This window comes from Coloeus monedula (assembly GCF_965178545.1).
Source record: "Coloeus monedula genome assembly, chromosome: 6".
Classification (NCBI taxonomy): Eukaryota; Metazoa; Chordata; class Aves; order Passeriformes; family Corvidae; genus Coloeus; species Coloeus monedula.
The window spans coordinates 60,447,376-60,473,285 of NC_138786.1; the positions used below are offsets into that span (position 1 = coordinate 60,447,376).

The 25,910-nt window shown below is 44.2% G+C and overlaps 2 protein-coding genes across 2 annotated transcripts; both read right to left on the reverse strand.

Moving 5' to 3' along the window:
* Positions 1-930: 930 nt before the first annotated feature.
* PSMA3 (proteasome 20S subunit alpha 3) lies at positions 931-10,481 on the reverse strand. Its single transcript, XM_082283184.1, has 11 exons — positions 10,434-10,481; positions 9,447-9,529; positions 8,712-8,835; positions 7,888-7,989; positions 7,693-7,766; positions 7,048-7,120; positions 6,032-6,097; positions 3,309-3,355; positions 1,694-1,761; positions 1,486-1,550; positions 931-1,120 (listed from the first exon to the last, which is right to left on the reverse strand). The coding sequence occupies exons 1-11, from the start codon at positions 10,452-10,454 to the stop codon at positions 1,076-1,078; spliced, it is 768 nt and encodes a 255-aa protein (XP_082139310.1). The 5' UTR covers positions 10,455-10,481; the 3' UTR covers positions 931-1,075.
* A 2,883-nt stretch (positions 10,482-13,364) lies between these two features.
* On the reverse strand, positions 13,365-24,002 carry ACTR10 (actin related protein 10). Its single transcript, XM_082283019.1, has 13 exons — positions 23,861-24,002; positions 22,308-22,380; positions 21,649-21,731; positions 20,566-20,674; positions 18,710-18,817; positions 18,453-18,520; positions 18,078-18,157; positions 17,637-17,672; positions 16,271-16,350; positions 16,101-16,174; positions 15,204-15,285; positions 14,380-14,581; positions 13,365-13,841 (listed from the first exon to the last, which is right to left on the reverse strand). The coding sequence occupies exons 1-13, from the start codon at positions 23,935-23,937 to the stop codon at positions 13,660-13,662; spliced, it is 1,254 nt and encodes a 417-aa protein (XP_082139145.1). The 5' UTR covers positions 23,938-24,002; the 3' UTR covers positions 13,365-13,659.
* Positions 24,003-25,910: the final 1,908 nt, after the last annotated feature.

Here is a 25,910-nt window from a genome sequence, read left to right on the forward strand (position 1 = left end):
GCTGAGGAGTTTGATTCATGACATAAGTATGCATTTTAGACTAGCAGGGCTGTTAGAATTTAAACTGCATGCACAAGCAAGACTTCAATTTTAACTGAGTTTTAAGGTGGTGAACAGAACAGTTTTTTATCTTCGAAAATCATATGGATTAGAATGGACCTTAAAGATCATCTCATTCCACTCCCCTGCCATGGGCAGGGTCATGTTCCACCAGACCAGGGTGCTCCCAGCCCCATCCAACCTGCTGCTTCAGAACTTTGAAGTGACTAGAAGAGGCAGTCTGTTTTCCTAGGAAGTGGGGAATGACAGCAGCAAAGCTTGTTTTGAACTTTTGCAAAGGTCAGCAATTGATTAAGCTGATTCAGAAGTGTGTTAAGAAACAGAATAAAACTATTTAAAAATAGTTTGGCTCTTCAAGCATTAATTCCAGTTACACTGCTTAATAGATCTCACAGCTTTGGAACTTAACACAAGCACTGTTTTAAATTGAATTAGTTTTTAATTCCTGCTACTCCTCCACTAAGCCTAGGCTTAGTACTTCAGATAGACACTCCTTTTCCTGAACTCCTGGTTGTTACAGAGGCAGTTAGGAGTTGTGAGCTGTGCACATCACCTTAAACTGTAACCTGTTGTTAGAGCTGGTCATGTTCTCATCTCTTCTGCCAAGAGCAACCAGAGACTGCAGCTGTGAACAAACTGCAAATTGTGCTACTGGTTAATCAAGGAATAACAAGAGTACTGGTTTTTAATTCTAAACGATGCAGCATAAACAAGAGACCTGTCTGATGTCTAAACATATTGTTTCTCTGTACATGGCCTGGCTCAAATGGAATGCTTTAGGACACAACATCAGCCTGATAATGTCTTTCCTTCCTAATGTCTGTTTAGGTACAGTTGCTGGCCTATATTTTTTTGAAATAAAAGCTAAGAGACAGTAAAATGGAAAATTTATTAGTGCAAGTTGGTCAGTCGGTTTCTTCCAACAAGTACATAACAGCATCCCATGCTTTAATGCATTATAAACAAACCTGGTCTAAGATAAGAAAAGTTGGACTTGTTTTGGAGTAACAATGTGTTACATATTGTCATCGTCTGACTCATCTTCCTCTTTCAAAGATTCCTGTTTAAAAAAAGAAAGTGTAATTAAAGGATAGTCTAACAGTTGTTTTATAAATCAGGCTACAATAAAAAAGTTTTGCTGCAGCTTCACAACCCTCTCACTGTGTCCAAACCCTTGTACTCAGCAGGACAGCTCCCATCAACACATTTTCTTTTGAAGGAGAAAGGCACCATGTGTGGCAGCCTGTGAATTAAAAGTTTCTGAGAGCAAGAACTGTCCCTGGGTTACATTGTAGCCTTCCCTCCTCCTCCTTCCCAGTAACACCAGCTAACACAGAAGGGATGTGTGTTGGAATGATACCTTTTCCAGGCAACTCAACAGTTTGTCAAGTGAAGCACTGAGACAACACCCAAGTCAGAACTTACCTTGGCGTATTTTTCTGCTTCTTCTCTGATGTCTTTGGGAACAATTTCATGTTTTCCATTGGTTACTGCCAATAAAAAAAGTATGTCTTAATTACAATTCACACAAGGACCCTGACATACAGAGTGAATTTAAGAAACAATGTTTTACTTTAGTTACAAAAAGTTATAAATTTTCTGGAGTGGTCTAGAAATTACAGAAATGCATTACTTTCTCCAACCCAGCTGAGTTCCAGCTCAAAAGCTTTATCCTTTACTTCATCGTGAACTATGTAGATTCTGAAAAGAACAGAGAAAGAACAGATTAGAACAGACTAAATATACCAACAGGCTAAATATACTTTGTTCCTGTCACAGATTTCTTCTGTTAAAGTAGCCTTATGATTAATAGAAGCTCTCCCTGTGCCTTCTCCCCGCCAAACACCATCAGAGAATTTTCCAGGCTTAACTGCTAGTCTAAAACACTTTAAATCATTATAGCCAAGATGCAGGTTGAGATGTTCAAGCTGCCCTAACTACAACAAACATTAAGATTTAGATACTGCAGAACCAAGGCTGCATCATCATTGCTTCTGCTAAATCAGTTATAATACAGCTTGGAGTGTCCTGCATTTCCCCCTGTAAATCTTACTTCAGTTTACACTTCACACTAAATCCCACCACCACAGTATCTTGTGTCTAATTAGAAGTCTGTACATAAGATTTCCAATGTGGTGCTTATGGCAAACATGGAAATGGGAATTTAAACCCCAAGTGGTATCATAGCATTCACAGTGCCTCCCAGACCAGTAAAGTCACTGCTTAGGCTGTGGGACAGAAATGTTACACTGCAGTAACAAAACTGATGTGATTTCATCCTGTGGCAGAACACATAAACAAACTGGAACAATCCTGAGCTGAGACACTCAAAACAGCAGAACTCACAATAACCTGTGGCTTCACTGTTTGAGAAGCCTGTATTTTGTACTTCTTAGCTTGCTTCAGAAAGCACTAATAAGTCAGAAATTGAAAAACATCAGCTATTCCTACCCAACATGGAAACCTTGGAGATGATGGAGGAAGGCAGGATACCTTCAGCACCGCACTAAGTACTTCCAGTGGAAGTACTGTGAAACAAATATAAAGACTGAAGTGAACATTGGTGTCCAGGGAAATACCCCTCTATGCTTATAGACCCTCCTGTCTCTGTTAGCTGAGATGATCTATAAGCCCTTCTTATGTTTCTTATGTTCAGCTGATTACAAGCCTTTTGCAACAAAGTGTACCTTTACAAGCTCCTGAAGAAATCACTGCTCTGGACTGTGCCTAGTATTTTAGGTTTAAAAGTTATTAAAATCTTTGTTATCTTGCTAAATGCTACTGAGGAGCTGAATTTGAGCTGAAAAACAGAACCCTGTCTAGTGCTGCTGGTGAGTTTGAGCTGAAGCAGAACTAGAACAGAAGTATTTTCATTATTAGAAATTATTTTTAAATGTCTAATAATACAGCTATACTGTATATATTCCTTTAAAGAAGTTCTACTTTGCTTCTTTCCCAAGCACTTGAGTCTTTTTTTTTTTAGGGTGGGTCCAGGACCTCAGCATCATTTGTGGACAGCTTCTCTCTGAAGCATCAGGTCATTGTTCAAACAACTTCTTACTTCAGAACCAGGACGCCAAGGAGTCTCCCCTCCTCTGTCACTGGTCTAAGTATTTTAAAACCAGGGATTGGAGTCAGACAATTTAACACACGATACCCAATTTAAAAGGAACAGCCTGAGTTTGAAGCCAAAGCAAGCTCACCAATCTGGATTTTTGTCAAGTTGAAAAAACGGGTTGGAGACTTACATTTTTGCAACTTCTTTAACAACATCACGGCAGGTCATTTCCTTCATCTGTAGGCAAAAGACACACAGATATACGATTTCTATAAGGAGAATATAAATCTTCCACAAGGCCAGAACAGGAGAGGCTGTGCCATGTGCCTAATGAGCTTCATGTTCAGTAGTCAAAGTAACAGAAAGACCAGAACCACATTTCTTCTCTACCGTGCATCTTCCAGCTTGCTCTATGCAAATCATTCTTCCAGGGAATAATATTACAACTGAAAGATTCTGTGAAAAAAATAACTACTTGGAATTTCCCCAGTTTAAAGCACTCATCAGCTGAAATCTTAGAAGCTACACAAGTGATTTTGGCATCCTAAAAGCCTGACTTGTTCCTAGATGCTTTATGCTCAACTGATATAAAATAACAGTGAGAGGCACCGTATTTTCACATGTAATATTTGTATTCCTTCTAGGCAGCACAGTAATACTTTTGGTCTTACCAACACTTTTACAGGCAATTTTGGGTTTTAAGTAATGCTCCAAGAGGTGAATATTGTTTAACAACCAACTGCGTGCCTGAGCAAGGCATCAGCATCTCAATTCATATTTTCTCAGTTATATCACAGTCTTTTGGCAGCTTCACAGTTAATCAGAACAAAGTCTGGTGCAAATTTCCATGACATAATAAACTTGTGGTTTATAGGTCAACTTTTCTGGCCTATGAAGCAGTAATATATTCTACATTCCATTAATGCAATTTACCATCTCTTCCAATTCCCAAAATGTTTTCAAACCCTTAATATGGAAGGTAATTGTGAGGCACTGGTGAAGGGATTCAGATGACAAGAGTTCATGTGGAGTGGCACTGGTGAAGGGATTCAGATGACAAGAGTTCATGTGGAGTGTCACAGCCCTTTCTGGGGTGAAGCAACGGGCCAGAGAAGAAATGCCTGTGCCTGGTTAGAGAGATGTGCCATCACAGTCCCATCTGGAGAAGTTCCCCAAACAGAGACCCATTGCCTTTGTGACACTCAGTCCAGAACACAGATGTAACTTGTGTCACACAAACATTTAAATGATGATGTGTACTCATGCATATCAAGTTAGCAGTCAAATGGGAAACCCTAAAGCTCTACTACTGTCATGCATATTTACAAGAGAGAAAACTGAAGTCAGTTTAATTTCTGCCGTTATCCCATCCCAGGTATGTTAATTCTGCAGACAATGAAAGTAAACAATGTGAACAGTTTTATCCCATGTTAATCATGATTGTGTCCATATATCAAAAAGTTGTAATAGTATCAGAGCTGCAGGAGATCAAGAGACTGAAGCAGTCTCCACACAGCTATGTTTTCCCACAGCTGACTTTACAGACACAACATGCAAGAGATGTGATCAGTGCAGGGTTTTCTTCTTGCACCCTCAGCTACATGTGACTTTCACACACTGTATCCTCCCTCCCCAGACACAGGATCTGCTCTGCAGTCCCCTAAGGCAGGTTTAAAGTCCTGACTCCCTGCTTGCCTCTTCCTTTCCACCTGGAGTCATCTCTTCCAACAAACAAATCTTAGCTTACAGGCTCCTGTAGGCTCACCCCACAAAACCTTTTGTACTTCTGGTTTTTTCCCATCTTAGCTTTGACAAATTCATCTTGTCAGAATTAGCCACAACCTGGAAACCTGCCCAGTCCTCAGTGAACAAAAGGCATTGGCATGCGGGGCTGGACTCACCCCACACAGCTGTGACAGGATCCCACACATTACTGGGGACACTGCAAACAAGCCCCTAAATCAACACCTGCAGCTGGGCCCTGTTGTGCCACACCTCTGTTCCATGTACTGCATTCTACAGGCTCGACTGTAAAGTTCCAGTAATTCACATTATTAACTGCAGAAGTTTTTGAAAATCCCAGCACTGCACAGAAAATTAATGATTTGCAGTAGATTGTGTGTAACCCAACACAGCACTGTCTTTTGCCAATGTGCACACCTGGAAATTGAAATTATGATTTCCCAGATGCCACAATTCCAGTATAAAGATCAAATAATCATGTAGGCTTCTCATCTTTAATTTGGTATTCAAGCATCTGAACCAGATTCAAGGCTGAATGAATCGAGTCTAGAACATTCTAATTTTTCCTCAATTTTTCAGTCATGGTGCTACAGCACCATAAATAGGCTATTCTTAAAAATATAACAATCATATAAACTCTGAACCTTTCCATGAACAGCTGTGACATCCCTCTGCAGACCAAAATAAGATGCTAACAGAGTATCACATAAAAATTACATGAGACAGACCAGGAGAAGGATTTGGTTCCATGTTGTCTCCAACTCCAAGGGTGTCAGATATTAAAACACATGAGGAAGATGGAAATCTTTCAGGATTCTAACATAACTTCAGTGAGCTATAGGGACACTTCAATACCTTTTGGTTGTCTTCTCTCCACAGACCAGTTTGTCCTTAACAGGAGCAGCCTTTTTGAACTTGTTAAACAAAAGAATTATCTAAAACCTTTGGGAAATAATAGATATAGCACCCTGCACAGTGCTGCCCTATAGTTTTCATTCAGAATGAAAAACAGATTTATACTTTTATATTCTCACTTGGCTCATTGGCAAATGTACAAGGAAATATTTCACCCGCTTCTTCTGCATTTTATGTATTTTAGGCACCCAAAGGTAACATAATAAACCAGGAATATTTGTCTTGAGACAGCACAATGATACTGTAAGACCATACCTGAAGTTTTTCTATCTCTGTTTTTGCAGCCTGCCTGGCTTTACCAATGGCACAACCCCAATAACCCTAAAAAAAAAAAAAAAGAAACACACAATATGCAAATTTAATTAAATACTAGACCCTCTACAGCTCTTACTGTCACTTAGCACATGACAAGCTCACCCTACTCACAGTGAGAGGCTAAACAGAGTAACCTTGGTATTGTTCTCTCTTGGGGCACATCCCCAAATGGTTGAATAGAGCCCAATTACTACATCAAGTACCACCAGTGCTGATAGAAAAGAGATGTGCTCAGTAATCCCAGGACAGAAACTTATCAGCTCAAAATGTTGTAAGAGATTTTTTTAGTTGCTATTACAGTAAATGGAAGAATAAACTAGAATTAGTTTGAAGAGAGAAGTTCTACAGGAACTACAGAAGCTCTACAGGATCCAAACAAACCCCAAACTAAACCCACCTACTGTGCAAATGTAATTGAAGTGTAAGCACATAAAAATTAAGCATTTCTATTTCTCTCAACAGCCATGGTCCTGGATGTACTGCAAGAAAATTTTAAAAGATCCAACAGTATGTGTGTGTATTGACCTGTGTGTTACTCACAGCTGAAAATGCAGCACTAACAACAATTAACAACAATTCTAATTTAATTTGGTTTGCTGTTGGCAGGCCAGAGAAACAGCCCTCTCTTACCTGAAGTATTTAGTGAAGGGGTATCACTACAGTTCTTGCCTTTTTGGGGCAGTGCACAGGAGTTTTCATTGGACATAGCCAGATGGAATGAACTCCCAAATTTCTGAGAGACAAGCTTTAAACTCATTTCTCAGACTGCAGTTCTAAGAAATACACGTTTGTTTAACAAGCACATGCAAACACGCAGCAGTGATTCACCAGAGATCTTCGCAGGCAAAAGGAGAAAACAGCAACAGCTGTTTTGGACCAACACTTACTATTTTCCCAACTAGGAACTTTTAGAAGGGGAACTTCTGCTAAGATGGAAATATTTTTGACACACTCACGTATGAAACTCCTGATGGATCAATCATGTACAGTTGTGCACCATCATCACTATCATAGGACCCCAACATGAAACTGGAGGAGAAAAGAGAAATTAAAAACTGTCCTTCTACCAACACACACAGAACTAGAGACTACACCAGCTCAGGTTTCCTACACCCTTCCTGGAGGAAAACTCCTCCTGTCCTGCTACACTCTATTGAGCAATTTGCCTCAGAACAGCACCTGCACATTGCCAGAAACATTTTACTGAGCAGTAACTTGGCAGCATATCTGTTTATCAGTCCCTTTGTACTAGATTCCCTCAGGAGTTGTAACCTGCTCTTTAGGTGTCAGGGCAAAAAGGATGATTGCAGAGGGAAGTTCTGCTTTCACCACTGTCACAGCCTTATGGCACAAACCCTTAAACTTTAAAAACAAGGGACAAATTGACCAGCTCTGTAGAAGCCTAGCACAGTGTTATGGGAATCTGAATTCTTCACCTGAGGTTTTAGGCACACACAAAAAGAAAGAGGAAGGGAATCTTTAGGAGATGAACTGTGGGTTACTAATTCCAGGTTTCAAAAAAGAATTCAAGACAACCGAAATAGTTCCAGCAAGCATGAACCAAAAGATATTTACAAAGAGAGTGTGTCTGCAAGACTCACCTGCACCCAAAAGGCCTGACAGCACTGTACAGGGTGTAGGCATGCACGTACATGGCCACTCTGTCTGCAAGATGCTGCGTGGAAAAAAGGAAAAACAAAACACTGGAAACCCTTATTTACAGAAATAAAGAATAAAAATGTCATTCTCGTGTCAAAAATAAAAGCCAAAAACCCTGAGAACTGCACTTTTCTTACCTTCAGGGGGATGTCATAGCCATAGTTAGACCTAAAGTTGGAAGCCTCTTCCCGGGCGATGTCTGCCAAGGAGCGGGCGTCTGCCAGGAGCCCCGCGACTGCCTGGAACGAGAGCGTGTCACCAGCACAGACACACCTGGCAATAGCCCATGATACTCATTCTACAGGGCAATTCAAACTGCCCACCTGCCACCAACCTCACTACATGCCAGTGGGACTATACATTAAAAGAGTTTTTCTCTGGGAAAATCAATAACCGACGTTACCTTCATGTTAATTATCGTTGTATGATTTACCACGACTACACCAACTCAATCAATGCTTCATATCGTGTATTCACCAGGTTTCAGGCATTTCTCTCACACAGGAACCACTCCTTGACACTGTTCTGACATCAACAGTATGGACAGGCCAGTCCTCCATACACCAGTCTTTAAGGAATTCAGGTGATTCTTACATTATTGAGAAGAAAATCTTGTATGCAGCATGTTTTCCCTTAACACACCTTATTTGGTAGCTGGGTAAAAAAGTACCATTTTAATACTTGTGTTTGTATTTACAAGCTTGAACAACTGGAAAAGCATTTCTAAAAATTTAGAACAGCTTCGAGCTTCTATTTTAAGTTTGGATTTTACTTATATATGTTTTTGTGCCAAGAATAACAGAGAACAGTAAAAAACCCACTGGCATTTCTGACTGTACACAGACACATTAACATTACTTTCTTAATCTACTTGGTTTTGATTCTCTAATTCATGAATTTGTCCTTTTGGGGGGGGGTCACCTTACAATTTATGCAGCTCTAAAATGAAATGGCACCTTACCATCCCAACGTGTCGGTCCACATTGAAGAGACGTTTATTGGACCCCTCTTCATAAAGCTTGGACAGGACTAATTTTTCTACTCCAAAGACAACACCATCTTTGCATCTTATCCCAATTGCTGTACTGAAAGACAAGAAAAATGTCAGTTTCTCACAGTGTAAAATATGTAACACAGAATTATCAAGACAGAAGAAACAGTGACATGATATCCCCAAAAGTAGGTTTGTCACAATTCCAGCACTGAAGACAACAAGAGGATGGAACTAAATGGTCTTTAAGGTCCCTTCCAATCCAAAAACCATCCTGGGATTCTGTGATTCTAATCCTTATCTGGAGCCTGTGGCTACGAGCAGACGCCTGGGTGACCTTGTCTGTGCCCTGCCAATCCATCCTGCTGCCCCTAAAGCACAGCTGGGATTTTTACTTCCCAACATTCCTTCACACACACTCCAGGGAAGAGAGACACTCCCAGAGCAGCTGATGCAGCTTCAGCAGCACTTGGATGTCCTCCATGCCTTGAGGAATCCCTAGGAAGCTGATACATTTACAAGGAAGGCCCTGAGCGTGTCAGTCTTTCAGCACCTCAATCCACACCCTTAAAATGGGCTTTTAGATCAGAACTCATTTTACCACCACAGTTTTACCCGCAATGCCCTCGTGTTTCTCTAGTCCAACAACACTGCTTTAAAAGAGGCCAAAAGAGCAGATATTTGATGCAGATATTTGTATCTTACCTGCTATTCTCCACAGCTTTCATAGCATATTCCACTTGGAACACTCTGCCATCTGGAGAAAATGTGGAAGCTGACAGGTCATACTGAAGAAGAAGACAAAATACTCAGCAAGAAAAACCCACATAATATCACAGCATTTTTAGATCAGGCCTATTTATTTTAAAAATTCAAGACTATCGCTGCCAGAGATGGTGTAAGTCCCCAGAGCAGGCTGTCCCCTAACATAAGATGCAGGAACAGAAGAAAACAGAGACTAAAAGCCAGGAGAGGCCATTACATCAGTGCAGGATGTACCCACACTGCAAATCCTGTCAATCCAGACACTGCACAGATGTGAAATCACTGAGCATTACCCAACACTCAAAACCTACGTGAGCTTTTGCCTGCCTTTACATTTCATAGAATCACAGGATGGCCTGGGTCGGAAGGGACTCTAAGGATCATCCAGTGCCACCCCTGCCAGGGGCAGGGACACCTTCCCCTATCCCAGGCTGCTCCAAGCCCCATCCACTGCCAGGGATCCAGGGGCAGCCCCAGCTTCTCCGGGCACCCTGTGCCAGGGCCCGCCCACCCTCACAGCGGTGAATTACTTCCCAATATCAAACCTAAATTTCCCCTCTTTCAAATTGTATCCATATTATTCTTTGTCATATCACTACAGCTCCCGACCAAGAGTCCCGCCCCTGCTTCCCTGTAGGCCCCCATTTAAGTTAAACCTATGGAACACAGGAATATATTTGAAATGCATACAAGTATATTATGTAGAGGAGCATTATAAGTGCATTATCCCGGAGCCCGCCCTTCCCCGCCGCCGGTTCCCCGGGCCTGCCGGGCCGCAGTGACTCAGCCGCCCGCAGAGCCACGGGGCCGCAGCGCCGCGGCCGGCACGGGGCGGCCCCGGGTGCGGCGGGGGCCGTTCGGGGCGGTCGGGAGGCCGCGCTGTGCCCGAGCCGCGGCCGCCGCTGCCGCCCCTCACGCCGCACTCACCCCGGTGCCGATGGAGCTCATGGCGGCGCCGCTCCCAGCCCGTCCCGCGCCCACCGCCCAGCAACACGCGCTCCCATTGGCCGCCGCGCCGCCCTCCCGGGATGACGTCACTAAGCACTACGCTAAATTACATGTAAAGGCACCTGCTCCCCAGCGCCCGGCTAGCTCAGTCGGTAGAGCATGGGACTCTTAATCCCAGGGTCGTGGGTTCGAGCCCCACGTTGGGCGTTGCGTTTTTGGGCCTCTTGAGCGCCGCAACGGGAGAACCGGGGCGGGACAGTCCTTGTAAGTGATCAATAAACGCTGCGTCAGTGGGAAAATCAGCTTTTATTATAAGCGAGCTGCATGCAGGAAGGACGTGGAATGTGCACGATCAAAATCAGCTTTTATTATAAGCGAGCTGCATGCAGCAATGAAACGTGCGCGATCAAGTGGGAGCTGTGAGGAGCTGGGGGGTGACCACTGAGCACTGGATCCCAGAAAATTTAATTTGTTCTATAAACGATTTGGATGCAGGAAGCAGAGGGATGTTAATCCAGTAGAGCTCTGGGCTCCCATGCAGGTAGAGAGGGATCACAGAGACACTTGGATAAACTGGAGTGCTGGGCAAGCACCTGCCATCGGAAATGTAACAAGAGCCAGTGTGGGATTCTCCACCTGGGATGGGGCAACTCTGGTTAAACACACAAACTATGGAAGGAGAGGCTGGAGAGCAGCCAGAGCAGCCCCACGGGAAGGGAGCTGGGGGGTTTATAGTCTGAAAATATCCTTGGCTGTGAGGCTGCTGAGGCCCTGGCACAGGTTGCCCACAGACGCTGTGGCTGCCCCTGGAGCCCTGGCAGTGTTCCAGGCCAGCTTGGACAGGGCTTGGAGCAACCTGGGATAGTTGAAGGTGTCCCTGCACATGGCAAGGGGAAGGACCAGATGTTCTTTAACTTGCAACCCAAACCATTCCAGGATTCTATGGTTGGGTTTGATCCATCAGTGGAACAGGCTCTCCAGGGAAGTGCTCACAGCGTGGGAGAGGTCAAGGAGCATCTGGACGATGCTCTCAGCCATTATGGTTCAGTTTATGGTAGTCCTGCAAGGAGCAGGGAGTTGAACTTCATGAGCCTTAGGGGTCCCTTCTGACTTGAGACAGTCTCTGATTCCATGAAAAGGGAGAGGAGGGAATGAGATAAAGATGCTTCCTCCATGGAGCAGCTCCTGCTGATCAGCACGGACACAGGCAAACCACGAGGGGCTCGTGCATATTCCAAACTCCTCCTCCCGTCAGCAGGACTCGCTCATCTGGAGCTGCTCACAACTGGCCAACACCAAGCTGCTGGAATGGCCCCCAGTCCAGAATCAGGAACTGCAGAGGAAAACCCTCCAGTTACTGCAGGGGTTTGTGTCTGTCACTCTTTCCTGATGAACCAGGTGGGCTCACTGTGAATGCGTCTACTGGGAGGATCCCTGGATCCCTGCAGTGCCAGGGAGGGAAGAACTGCAACAGCTAGCCTGGAAAACTCAACCCTTTCTACACCATCACACATTTAGGGTGTGATCACTGAGGGCTTTCCAGGGCAAGCCATGAAGAGTCTTTCTCACCCCTTCGATGAAGTAAGAATCCTGTTTCTGCCTTAGCAGGTCCTGGGCCTCTGCACTTCAACCCAGCAGTAACATGGGAGTTAGGAATTCTGTCCCTGCCCTGTTAAACAGCAGCTGCTGAGGCTGTTCAGTGATGCAGAAACCCCACAGGAGGAGATCTGAGTGGGCAGAACGAAGATGAGGTGGCAGAACACGCCAGGCAAGGTCCCAGGGTGCGTGTGCACCACAGCACGGAAACACCCCCAAAAGGGAAGGGCTAAGAATATCCTGAATTTCCTCAGCTGCAGTCTGCTGCAGTTCAGGAAAATGACATCATTGCACCACCACCACCACAGGCTCTGTAGGAGTTTCATCTCCCAAAATCCTTCCCACTGAAAAGGACACCAGCAATCCCTCCCAGCTCCATGGCACTCGTGCTGACGGCAAATTCCTCTCTCAGGAGAAAACCTTGGTAGGCTCTGGCTCAGTTCTTATTGAGGTAAAATATAACCTGCACCCCAAATTACCCAAACTGTGACTGAAAATGAGCAGCACAGCTTGGGCTGTGTGTTCTGTACACCTAGAGGCTGGCTCTCTGCACCTGGCAATGACACTGTGTCCATTTATCCAGCCTGGAACAGCACCAGGAGATGGGTCCCAAAAACACCAAGCTCACCCCAGGACTGTAACACCATCTGTTAAGGTGAAGCACATAGGAAACACAATGACAAAACCACGCAGGAGCTGCTGAAGTGCTGTAGCACATTCCCTGTGCTCAGGTTCACCACAAGAGGATTTCTTTAAATATCTGTTTGACTTGCAGAGTCGTGCTTCAGGCACACAGCAGGTGGGCAGCAGGCAGCACAAGGAAATCTGTCACAAAAAGCATGTTTGTGCCAATAAAATACTTCACCACCCCAAAAATTTTATATTTATCTTTCCAAATTTGAGACAAAAATTGCTCCTCAGGGTAGGACTTAAACCTCAGTAACCAGCAGATACCAGCAGTCATCATGTAGCCACTGAGTCAAGTTTGACCTCACACCTGTTTATAATTAATTTATAATAATTTATGGTCCTACATTGCTGAAATCTTTCTTGGAGGAGACAGATCAGGAGAGGTTTTAGCTCAGCACTATGAGAGAAGTACAGGCAGAAGAGTTCTCTGCTAGAACTCTTAAAACAGGAGAAATAATGTTCCTCTACCTTTGCTAAACAGCCCCAAACCATTTCCTCACATGTGCTTCAAGGGTGGAATATTTTAAAACAGAATTTGACACAAAAAAATTCCCGTAGATGTTTCCCTGTAGACTGCTGTTCATTCTTGTCAGCACATTTAAAACGAAAATATCTTCAACCAAATTCTCTCAGCAATGCCATTTACTATACAGATAAATAATGAACAACTCAGTAGGGAACAGCTCGTGAGAGGACAGAATTTCTCCAAAACAAGACAAAAGAGCAGAGGAGTTGCCAGAGTTAAGTCTGTAAACTATAACTGGACAGGGTTTTAAATAGTGTTAGTGCCTATTCCCTGACAACACCCACGTTACTCTTATTTAATGGTGTTACACACAAATTAATGAACAAAAAACAAACCCCGATGCACATGGATGTAGCTGAAACGGGGCAGAATCCTTGTGTGATATTTAGGTGCTTATTTCTCTGTGGAAAAAGCCCTTTTCATCAGTGGTGGGGGTGCTTTTCCAACATCAAACATCATTTCCAGAGGGGGGTTGTTGAGGCAGCACCAGTCAGGAATGCGGCCTGTCTGGCTGTAATATTCCTTGGACACAGAGCGGCTCCCAAGGATGTCCTGGAGTGCTCCAAAAATGGCTCCTACATTATTGGCAAGGAAAATAAATTGCATTAATTGAATGTAGAATTTCTCTTTCTACTTCTTCCCATAACAAATCTCAACTGGGATTTTTTAGATCTGCCCCAAAATTTAAAGGGATGAATGGATATCGCTGCTTTCCTTTTCAGTATCCCATTTAAGTCCCAAACTGCTTCCATTTATATCCCTGAAAGTATCTGAAAACAAGGAATCATCTGCTCTCTGCTATCAGCAAACTTGGCCTGGCTGACCCACCTCTTACCACAAAGTTTCCTAGAAGTTTTTATTTTAGACTCTTCCATCAAGCCCCCTTGTGTTCAGGGCAATTTTTCCCCCCAAAAAAGGTGCCCCACAAATTCACACCGGCTGTGAGAACATTCAGCCCACAGCAGCTGTCCAGGAAAGAAAAGCACCACAAAATTTGGTGCACAGAAATAGTTCTGGTTTGCTAATCCTAAAAATAAAAGGTTTTATTTACTACAAATCCCACTTGGAAGGTTTTTTTTCCCACCTCTGCTTCCCAGTTGCTCCCATTCTTACCTCCCAGCCAGGCCACGCAGTTGGGTTTGGCAGGGGGAGTGTGAATCCTGAAGGTTTTAGTGGCAAGTGCCTCCTTGTATTTGGGTTTCTCCACCAGGTGTCTGATCTCAGCCATGAGCCTGTGCAGGAACCCCGGGAGCATCGCGGTGCCCCCGATCACCACCAGGTTCTCTGCCAGCTGCTTCCTGGTGTCTATTGGGCACTAATGCAAACAGGGACACAAAAAAAAACCCCAAGTAAGTCAAGCTGCCTGAGCTTGAAGACATTCAGAGGCCTCTTAGAAATTCAGTCCATTTCTATGCCCTCCAATTGCTGTTTTCTCATATTTAGCTGGAAAATAACCAACATAATGAGAGAAATGCACAGGAAATGCCTGGAGGTGCAGAGGTGAAGGCTCCAGGCACAGAACTTCTTAAACAATTTGTTTTCATAAAGAATTCTAATGGAAATGTTTGTCATATCAGCCAAGTCCATGGCTCTCCAACAAATTGCATCTCAGCAAACGTACTTAAATGGCATCAGCAGCTACAGGGAGCCAACTTTAATTAACGTGAATACACCACCACATAATGAAAATTTCCATTTATAGTGGTTTCCTAATGCACTTTTTTCCGAAATATAATAAAAAGAGAAGCATTTGTATATGCCAAGAAAAATGCCTGCAATTAATTTAATACACTGCCTGTAATAAAGATGTCCAAATTAATTTTATTCTAGCACAGGTAAACCAGCAGCTTGCAGGACTCTAAGTTTTGACTCATTTATAACTGCGGGTTCTCTTAAGGCTGGAGGCATCCCCTAAACTGTTTCTAATATAAAGATACCTGAACAAGTGAATCCAAGATCAAAGTGGCAACAGATGTCTCTTCATTATCCTGTTCAAACAGGATTTCTACCACGGAGTCTCTGTGGAACAGACAGGAAGTGAGTGTTAATGAGCAGCAAAACCACACTCTGAGCTGAACTCGGGCACAGCAGAGCTGGAGATAACTGCAGCTTTCCTGCTGCCAACACTTTGTCACTCCTGTCACACAGCCCATGCACCCAGCAGTGCCAGCAGGGAGGGGACAATCATGGAATCCTTGGAAAAGGCCTTAAAAACGTCACATTCAGCCCTCAACCCAGCACCACCCCTTGTTCACCACTAAACCACATCCCCAAGTGCCACATCCACACGTTTTGAACCTTTCCAGGGATGGTGACTACACCACTTCCCTGGGCAGCCTGTTCCAGTGCTTGACAACCCCTTCAGTTAAGAATTTTTCCCTAATACCCAATCTCAACCAGTCCTGGCACAACTTGAGGCCATTTCCTCTTGTCCTGTCCCTCCCTTCCTGGGAGCAGAGCCTGACCCCCACCTGGCTCCACGCTCCTGTCAGGGAGTTGCAGGGAGTGAGAAGGTCCCCCCTGAGCCACCTTTTCTCCAGGTTAAAATGCCCTGTTCACATCACTAAACCTGTCTCATTATCAGGCATTGACACTCACTTCTCTTCCCCCATCCCTCTAATCTCTTTGCTCTCATCTTCCTCTTGGGGCTCTGGAGAAGCCACCCCCACCCCCATGATGGGCTTGCACTGTGGCCAGCACACAGCTTTCACTTTAGAGGCAATAAAAACATATGCAACTGTTTCATTAAAATCCAATTTTATGACAATTTATGTGCTTTTAAGAGTTGAAATATATCCTTGTAGTGATAAATACTCTGCTATGACATTTCTCACCTGATGGGGCCAACTACATGGAGAATCTTTTCTCCATCCAAAGGATAGTCCACGTCTGGAGGCGGTGAGGGACGCTGGAAATAAAACCAGACTTGTATTATTATTTTAGAGCCCAAAAAGGCTGCAGCCACCTCAAAGGAAGAGCAGGAAGAGCTTCATCCTCCACTCACCTCAGCACTGCCATCAATGTTGAATTTGGCTGCCTGGATTTTCAGTCCCCGTTGGAGATCACTCACAAAGCAAGTGCGGACTGTGCAGAGGGGAGGAGAGGGGCACAAGTGAGGCTTTGCTGGATCCTTTCATCACCAGTAAAAACAGTCATTTCTCTTAATTTAGAAAAGAACAGACACTTCAGGCCCTTGCTGGTCCAAGACATTATCAAATAAATGCAAAGACAAGCAGTCTCTACACTCCAGCAGAGTTCAGGTGCTGTCTAGACCATGAGTTAAATGACGCTGACACAAAATTAGGTTGGAAATCCTGCCTGTCCTTTCCCAGACAAACCACACAACATTTTAAGCCAGAGGGATGTTTCTAATGGTGCTTCAAGGTGCCAGGGGTTGTATCCTGGCTTCGCTGCAGGTCTTGCACACGGCTTCAAATGAGGCATTGCTCATTTTCTAAACAAGCTCCAACCATGCAATATTTTCCTTAGAGCAACTCTTCAACACCCTAAGAACTCCAAAGGGTTTTTCTGCTTCCAGACAATGCTGACAGAGCACAACCTTGTTTGTACCCCAGCTGCTACTGTTATTATGCACTTATTTATTTGTATTTGGCACAGGTGAGCATCTTCCCTATAAACTGCTGTCACAGAGAAACAACGCTTCAACACACAGACAACAATAATTTCATCCCTAGCCTGTTCTCTCTGGTTCCAAAAGACTGCATAAAAAAACCACACCTGGTCAGAAAATGTGTGCAAGTCCAGGAATTAGAAAAGCAAATTCCATCTGACAAAGCACCAGCTGCATTTATTTCGCATTTGACTGATGGATTCCTTCCTAATTTGACCCAAGGGATACATACTAGTTACTGTTTTCTAGGAAAGCATGTTTTTCTACCTGTTGCACATGAAACAATTACACAAGAATTCATCCAAGTTCTGCCCAAAGAAAGACTCTATTTTTTCTGGTGTAAATGTAGTTCTTGTCTCCACTTGCCTGCCTGATTAACACACCAAAATGTCTTTTATACATACTTTTTTTTTTTTTAATTGACTTTAAAGCAAACAGAGCCTTTCTAGTTAATCTATAAACAAAACTACAGAACAGAACAATCCCTTCTGTGCCCACCTACCAAATGTATCTACAAATTACCACTCAACAACACAGAGGTTAAAGCGAAAGAGAAACTCAACACCTGGTTTTGGTTTTGCTTTCAAAGAGGAAGAACACAAGTTCATCCAAGAGGTAAGAAATACAACAAACAGAGAAGAAAAATGAATTCCTACTTGTAAAATATTGCACACTTGTTATTATCACACCCTACTGCACAATTTAATACACTAGAGTTTCACAAAGCAAAAAAATTTACCTTTTATATCCTCTACTATGTCTTCTGGGACTGAGCCTGAAAGAAAAAAATAACTTAGTTTCATTCTTAAATTCTCTTCCTACTTAAAAAAACTTTTGTTTTAAGTTTGAATTACATTTAGTATATTCAACTTTTGCTCTGACTGCAGCTTTTAAAGATTTCCAAAGCAGAAAAGATACTATGAACAGAAATATAAAGTGTGTCTTTGCTCAAAACAGACTGAGAAATTACTACAGAACTTTTATCTCAGCCTTTATTCAAAACTGTTGCAAGAAGAGGCTTATCATAAAAATAATATAGCTGTTAAAGGCCAAGAAAGAATTCATGCAGGTAGGCCCCATGAGATGCAGTGAATCCTAAACCCATTTTATCCACTGTCAGGATTAACACCCTTTCCTCAGTGCAAGTTCCCAGCACAGGTGCCCATCCCACAGACCTTACCCATCACGGAGGGAAGGCTTTGTCCTTTGGCCAATCCTGTATCCACTGTGCACTGCTCCAGCAGTTGATACTCCAGCTCCCTAAAACAGTGCACAGGAGGGTGGGTAAAGACAGCCATGAACTCAGCCTGGGTCTCTGGACTGGACTCCAGGGACAAGATTAATTCCTTTCTTTTACATCCTTCTAAATATAAACTCAAGAAGATGTGATTTCCACAGTTTTTACCACATTAGCAACAGTCAACCAGTGGTAAATCTAAAAATTGGATGATATTACAGCAAGCTAGGATTTAAAACAGGAATTTTTTCTCATGGTCAAAGAGGAACTTTCACAAACAAGTAATTTGCAACCTGGAATGGATAACTATGAACTTACTTGTGGATGGCCTTTCCTCCCAGGGGAAGGGAACCCCAGCAGCTCAGGATTGGAATTCCCTCATAGATCTACAGGAAGATCAGGAAATTTTCCTCTTTTTCATTATGAGTTTTTTCAGTCTGCTGGAACTAAATGCCTTTTCCCTTCTACAATCCCTTGCATCAGCCACCTTCTAACTGCTTTTCTCCACAGTTAATTTCTAGTCAATAAAAGTCTCATGTTTCATGACAGCCCCATTGCTGAAAATGAAAGGATACAGGCAGCACCAAGCTTTCTGCATATCCACAGTCCAGCACCATGGCAGAGTTGATCCCAAGTGTCAGGAGAGACATCAGGTGACTTGGAGCAAACAAAACAGAAGGTACCTACAGGAAAACCAAAAGGAAAGTGGACAGAAACAAACAAAGCACTGATGCCTTCCCTGAATGATGTTTTAAGAGCAAAACCCAAACAAGTGTATCTTAAGTTATTCCAGTACTGAACAAAATACAACAGGATTCCAAATTCTGTGTTCACCTTCCTTGTGGTGCACATCAGTTACTTCAGTAATGATGAATGTTGGAATGGGCTTGTAAGAAAAGCAAGGCTATAAAACTCAGGTCAAGTTTCTTATTGTTATTGAAAAGAAATGAAGGAAGCTGAAGTACAGCTACTTGAAAAGTTGTAAAAACTTGAAGATGTGAATAAAAGTGCTAGAAAATCCATTACAGCGTGCCTTACGACAAACACTGCTACGCCCAAATGCACAGAAGAGGCTGTTTGAAACACTCTCACCAAAATAATGTGGAAACTCAAGTGAAAATTACATGAGAATTGCTTCCTTCTCCCAAAATTCCATAAATCAAGTTTCCTAGAAAGCAACAATTCCTTTAAGAGAATACCTTGAAGAGTGAATTAAGTGAGAAATTTCAATAAATCCTGCACTTACAGGAAATGTACTGACCCTTAACCCAGAGTCAGAAGGTAAAACATTGATCCTGTATTAATAAACCACTTTTATTCTCTACAGCAAATAGAAACCAGAGAGAATTAATCTTCCATCAGTATTAACTGGCTTCTTAACAAGTTACAAAGTCTCTCCATCAAAATATGACTCTGAAGTCATGAGCCATTTCCAACATACCATGTTGCATGGGGTGTGCTTTAACTGAGACATTCTATTGCTGTAAAGGGATTATGAAAAAAAAACCCACAAAAAACCCACTCAAATCTTTCAGCAATTTGAAGTTATCAGAAAATTTTATCAATAGTAAGAAAGAATTATGCAGAAGCTTGAGATTAGTTGGTAAACTGTGTTGTGGAAGGACAGTGAAGAAGTACTGCAGACAAACTGGTTTCACTGCTTTTTATAGAAAAACCTTAACCTTTGTTCTGTCTGAATTGAAGGAGCATGGAGTCACCTTCCAAAACATTTTCTGCTACAACTGAGCAAGAATTAGGTCCAGACTTTTCACAGAATCCTTGACTGGTTGGGTTGGATGCAACCTTAAGGATCATCTCGTTCCACCCCCTGCCATGGGCACGGACACCTTCCACTAGCCCAGGTTGCTCCAAGCCCCATCCAACCTGGCCTGGAACACTGCCAGGGATGGGGCAGCCACAGGTTTTCTTTTTTCCTCAAAACTTTTCTTCAAAAAGACTGATTAAGCAGAGAAGATACCTGATTTCAGGTAAGTTCTTCTCTAAATGAGCACAGACGTGCTAGGCAGAGATATCGACTGGCAGAAATCATGAGACCTGCTGACAAAGCAGTAACAAGTGTTTAAATATAAATCCTGGCTCCAGGCAGTGCTCAATGGGGATTATTGGATCTGTCTGGGACAGTACAGTGTGAGCTTTATTATCTACAAGCCAGGGAAACCTTGCAGAGCCTTGTTAATTGCTGCTGCTTTGCGGCCTAATGAAGAGTCAGAATGGAACAGAAATGGTCTTTAAGCCAACTTCCACGCCCTATTTCCTCACACCATCATCAGATTTTTCTTCTTCTTTATGCCTCTCTCACTCTTGTCATTATTTTCATTTTTTCTGTCCATATCTGGTAGTGACTGTAAGTACAAATCCTCCTGGCAAGGGCTGTACATGTGGAGCAAAGTTACACATTTCTGTCACTTACCTCAAAATGCTTGAAGAGGACCCTGGTGAGTGTGTCCCTGAAGTGTGAAGGGCACAGGACCGACTCTATGATCACAACACGCCGGTCCCTGGGATTCACCAGCAGATGCCTAAAAAAAGACAAGATTTGTAAAATAAAACTGGGAAGTTTTAGCACCTATTACAGGACCTACCTCACAGTCATATTCCATTTTCCTCAAAAATCCTGAAAGTTTGCATTTAGACAGCATTTTCTACAGCAGACCCCAAAGTCTTTTTCACAAATGGAAAAACCCCAATGCTTTCCTAAAAGAAAGTCAGGGAACTGAGGCAGGGAAAACAAGTTACAGAGCCTGTAGCTCTCAAAATCTGTTATACATTTCTAAATCAACAAGAAATGCAAAAATAAGTCATCAGTGGCTTGTGCTGTGTCATACAGTGTCACAAAAGGCAAAGACTGATGACACAGATGCTCTGATTTCAGCGGAAGAGGATGGAATTGTCCTGATTTCAATTGCAAAGTGATGGTCCAGGACAGGAGAAGAAAACAACCCAACCCACAGATGTGAGGCACAGAAATTAAATCCTGCTTTCCCTATGATGGCTTTTACTTGTAAAAACATGGATTTGAAGCAAAGAGAAAAGACTAAGTCCAATTTCATTACTCACTAAGGGCACTAAAAACACAATAAAGAGATGTATTGCTGAGGTAAAAATATTCCACAGGCAAAGGTTCCTCCTTCCAAAACACTGTGGAGAGAATCCTGCACTGATAGGAGCTTCAGCCCTACCAAAATCAATGCAACTCCTTAGGTAATGCCTTCCCCTTTTCAGGCCCTTTATAAAAGCCTCAGCTGAAAGGTACTTTATCAAACATTTCCTGCTTCTACAGAGCAACTGATGCTGCAGGACAGGAACTCTGTAAGATAACCTGGATCTCAGCACCACTGAATTCCTCCTGCACCAACACAGCCAGGCAGCCCCTTGCAAAGTCTTATCTCTGTTTTCTTATCTAAGTAGACCGTGTCCCTCCCCCTGCTCACACCCCTGGATGTGCTCAGGGAAGAGCTGCAGAAGGCCTGGGTCACTGACAGGTGTCTCTTACCTGAAATACAGCATGTGGATAAATTCCTTCAGATAGGAATACAGCTCTTCTGTGTTGATGTTATACTGCACCACCTTGATAGGCTGGGAAGGGAAAATACCCAGAGTCAGCTCAAATGCTGGGCAGTGGTTGTGTGCATATATATATATATATATATATACACACACATATATATATATTCACACATGATACATAAAGAAATATATAAGAGATATACATAATATATATTTAATCTGACACTATATATAAACACTCACTCTTGCCTGATTTGTTCTTGTCCTTAAAACATCTCAAACTCACCCTATAACTAAATTCCAGAGTTAATTAATGCTAATTTTTCATACAGGCAACTTAGCATTTGTTTTCCAAATCTGCCATCCTCTACTAAAAGAAAGAAAAGAAGCATAACTAGGCAAAGCAATTTCTCAATAAATGCCCCAAAACACAAGTTCCATGGGGACTGAGCAGCAATTAACACCAGCACTGGCATCACACTTACCTCTATCTAATCACAATCTTCTAATAGCAGCAGTTAAAATAATGAAAAGCATAACATTTCAGAATATTTTATTCTTGTGATGGACAGAAAGAGCATCTGCAAATTCTTTCTACACCATAACACACCAAACACCATAAAGGTAAGGTTCCATAAAGGTCACCTTTGAGACATCAGGTTTCTTGATTTCACTGGGGATGATGCATCTTGGTCCTGTTTCTCCTGCAAACCCACACCTAAAAGAAAATGTTGAAAACCTGATTATTTGAAGTCCCCATTTGACACCCTGGGCCCAGGAACCATCACAGAGTAATGTATTAGGGATGTTCTGTGACTGCAAAGAGGAGCTTTGCACACAGCTTTTCTATCCAGCCACTGAGAGATAAATTTAAAGATGGACTAAAAGATAAAGATTGTGTACCTTTTTTTATTGACTCCCTCAACAATAGGATAAAAACAGCAGCAACCCCAAACCAAACTTTTCAGAAACCCACCTGGTATTCCAAACACACACAAGAACCATGGAGTGAAGAAAGCAATTAAGCCAAAATAAATTCAAGGTTTATTTTAATAGTCTCAGTGCCCAACATTTGTTTCACCCCTGTCACCCCCAGTAACTACAAACCTCAGAAGAAAACAACAGTAGAAAACCATAAAGCTCCTGGACTTGGAGCACTTTTAATGCAAAAAAGTCAATTAATATTTCACTTTGGTATTTGGCAACAGTTATCATGTTGGATCATATCAGAAAAAAAAATTAAAATAGCTGTAATTCAGAACTTAATTTTCTTCTTTTGTCTCAAACAAATACTTGTGTAATCCCAGTGTGTACAGGCAGTTTTCCTTGAACTGTCAGCTAATTTCAGCCTTATTTGGAGAAGGACAGACAGCTCTCATATAATTCAACTGCTATTTCTTCTACAAGAGAGAAGGCTGGAAACAGACCCTACAAACACACTACTCAGGGGAAAAGCGTTTCCATGAGAGCATTTCACTGGATGAATAATGCCCAGGGAATAAAAGCTCACAAGCACCTCAAACTTGGGAAAAGCTTTCAATTGGCCACATGACTGTGAATCCACAAAAAGCCACTCATGGAATCGACTGTCCCCATCCCTGAAAGCTCTGTTAAGTCCTCCCATTCCCAGGTAACAAAGCTTTTGGCCCACGAGATGAAATACTAAGTAAATAGTGAGCATTCCTGTTTCAGCAGTCGAGCTAAACCTTGTTTTAATCTAAAACACAAGACTAAAAACCGAAGATGCTTATTACCAGCTCTGCGCCACACAGACCAACACAGGAAGAGAGTGAGGGGGAAAAACCCACAAAATCATTCTTGGAATCACAGAACGGCTTGGGTTGGAAGGAACCTTAACCATTCCACACGTTTCACCAGACCAGGCTGCTCCAAGCCCTGTACAGCCTGGCCTGGAGCACTGCCAGGGATGGGGCAGCCACAGCTTCTCCGGGCACCCTGTGCCAGGGCCTCAGCTCCCTCACAGGGAGCAATTTCTTCCCAATATTCCATCTATCCCTGCCCTCTGGCAGTGTGAAGCCATTCCCCCTTGTCTTGTCACTCCAGGTCCTTGCCCCCAGTCCCTCTCCAGCTCTCTGGGAGCCCCTTTAGGCACTGGAACGGGCTCTAACGCCTCCCCGGACCCTTCCCTTCTCCAGACTGCACAGCACCAAATCCCGACAGCAGGGCGGAGCACTCACTTGGTAAAGGCCTGTCCCAGGTCGATCACCACGGCGGTTTTCTCCCCGCCGCTGCCGAGCCCCTCGTACAGCGGCATCGCGGCCCGCTCTCCCTTCCTCCCCCCCCTTCTCTCCCTTTCCCTCCCGTTCCACCTCCCTCAGCCGCCGCTATACGGGGCCTTCCTGCTCTCCGGCGCGCCGGGCTGCCCGCGGCGCCTGTCCGCCTCGCCGCCGCCCCGCCGCCTCCCTCGGGCCCGCGCCGCCGCTCCCGCCTCATTGTGCGGGGCTCCGAGGCGGCCGGGAGTACCGCGGCACCGGCGGTGAGCGCGCTGCGGCGCGCCCTCCCCTCAGCTCCGCTCCGGCAGCGGGCAGGGCAGCCGCGGGGAGGCGGGCGGCGAGGCCACGGAGGGGCCTGAGGGGTGAGCGGGGCCCGAGGAGGTGGGCGGGGCCCGGGGTGTGGGCGTGGCCTGCGTGAGGGTGGGAGGAGGCGCCGCGCTGGGGGTGCTCCCGCTCGACCAAAGTCGTAAAAATCGGGATCGCTTAGGCTGAGGAAGCCCACCAAGATCATCGAGTCCACCTATTCCACCACTAAACCTTGTCCCCAAGTGCCACATCCACACGGCTTCTAAATTCGTCCAGGGATGGTTACTCCACCAATTCCCTGGACAGCCTGTGCCGCGGCTGGACAGCGCTTTCTGTGAAAAAAAAATTCCCAACAGTCAACCTAAACTGCCCATGGGACAACTTGAGGCTGTTTCCACTTGTCCTGTCCTTTGTTCCCTGGCAGCAGAGCCTGACCCCCACCTGGCTTCACCCTCTTGTCAAGGAGTTGTGGAGAGTGGGAAAGTTCCCCCTGAGCCTCCTTTGCTCCAGGCTGAGACCCTTTCCCAGCTCCCTCAGCCGCTCCTGGGGCTCCAGCCCCTTCCCCGCTCCGTTCCCTTCTCTGGATACGTTCCAGCCCCTCAATGCCTTTCCTGTCTTGAGGGGCCCAGAACTGCCCCCAGGGCTGGAGGTGCCTCAGCAGTGCTGGCACAGGGGGACAGGCACTGCCCTGGTCCTGCTGCCACACCACGGCTGCCACAGAAACAGCCACATTTAAAGCAAAAAGCCATTTCTATGAGGTTAGGTGCACAGGTACCCTCCGGGCACAGCATCCTCCCTCTCGAACAGAAATAAAACATTCCAGGGACTAAAAAGGCCACATCACTTCGCTACTCCAGGAGCGTGGTGGTTGGGAGTGAAGAGCGGAGCTCGCAGTACAATGAGGATAGAAATGATAAACCCCATGGTGGTAACAACCTGTGCAGGGCCAGGGGTTGGACACAGTGGTCCTCGTGGATCCCTTTCAGCTCAGGACCTGCTAGGAATCCATGCTTTCAAGACTGGGTCGCCTGAGATGGGTGATCAGAGAGGCAGAAGATCAGCTGCGTTTAATACTAAGAACCTAATCAATAAAAGGTGTTCTGATGAATATTGTTTGTGGTATGTGTCTTCCTGTCACTGGATCCCCTGGCTGGGAAAGGGGAATTTCTAACAGATTTTGGTCAGTGTAATGAAAATTTGGGATCACTTGAGGAAGAGTTTCCTAAGGTAGCACTTGCCCCACTCCCAACAACCATCTTCTTTCCTCTGCCAATCTTCCCCACAGTAACCACACCTGTAAAACCAGCTGCTCTTCAGGCAGTTGTTATATCCCGGAGTGTAACTGTGGCCCTGCTCACACCCCCGAAAGTTGTGTCTTGGGTATTTATTTCAGCAAAGTGCACAAGACCAAGGAAGTAAAATAAGCATTGAAAAAGCAATTAGCTGGGGAGTTGGGTCTAGACATTTGCTCATTGCCAGACAGGCCAGGCTGAGAGCCAGAGGGTTTATGCAGGGGAGGAAAAGGGTGCTAATGAAGGCAGAGGATTCCAGGGAAGGCTGTGGTGACACCGCTGTGCTCTGTTGTCACTGAACCCAAGCCCCCTGACCTGTGGCTCCTACAGCAGTTTGTGGATGCTGTTCTTTTTGCTGTGCTTTCCACTCTGCCAGCAGTGCTGCTTGTCCCACGTCCACACTTTCTATTTGCAGT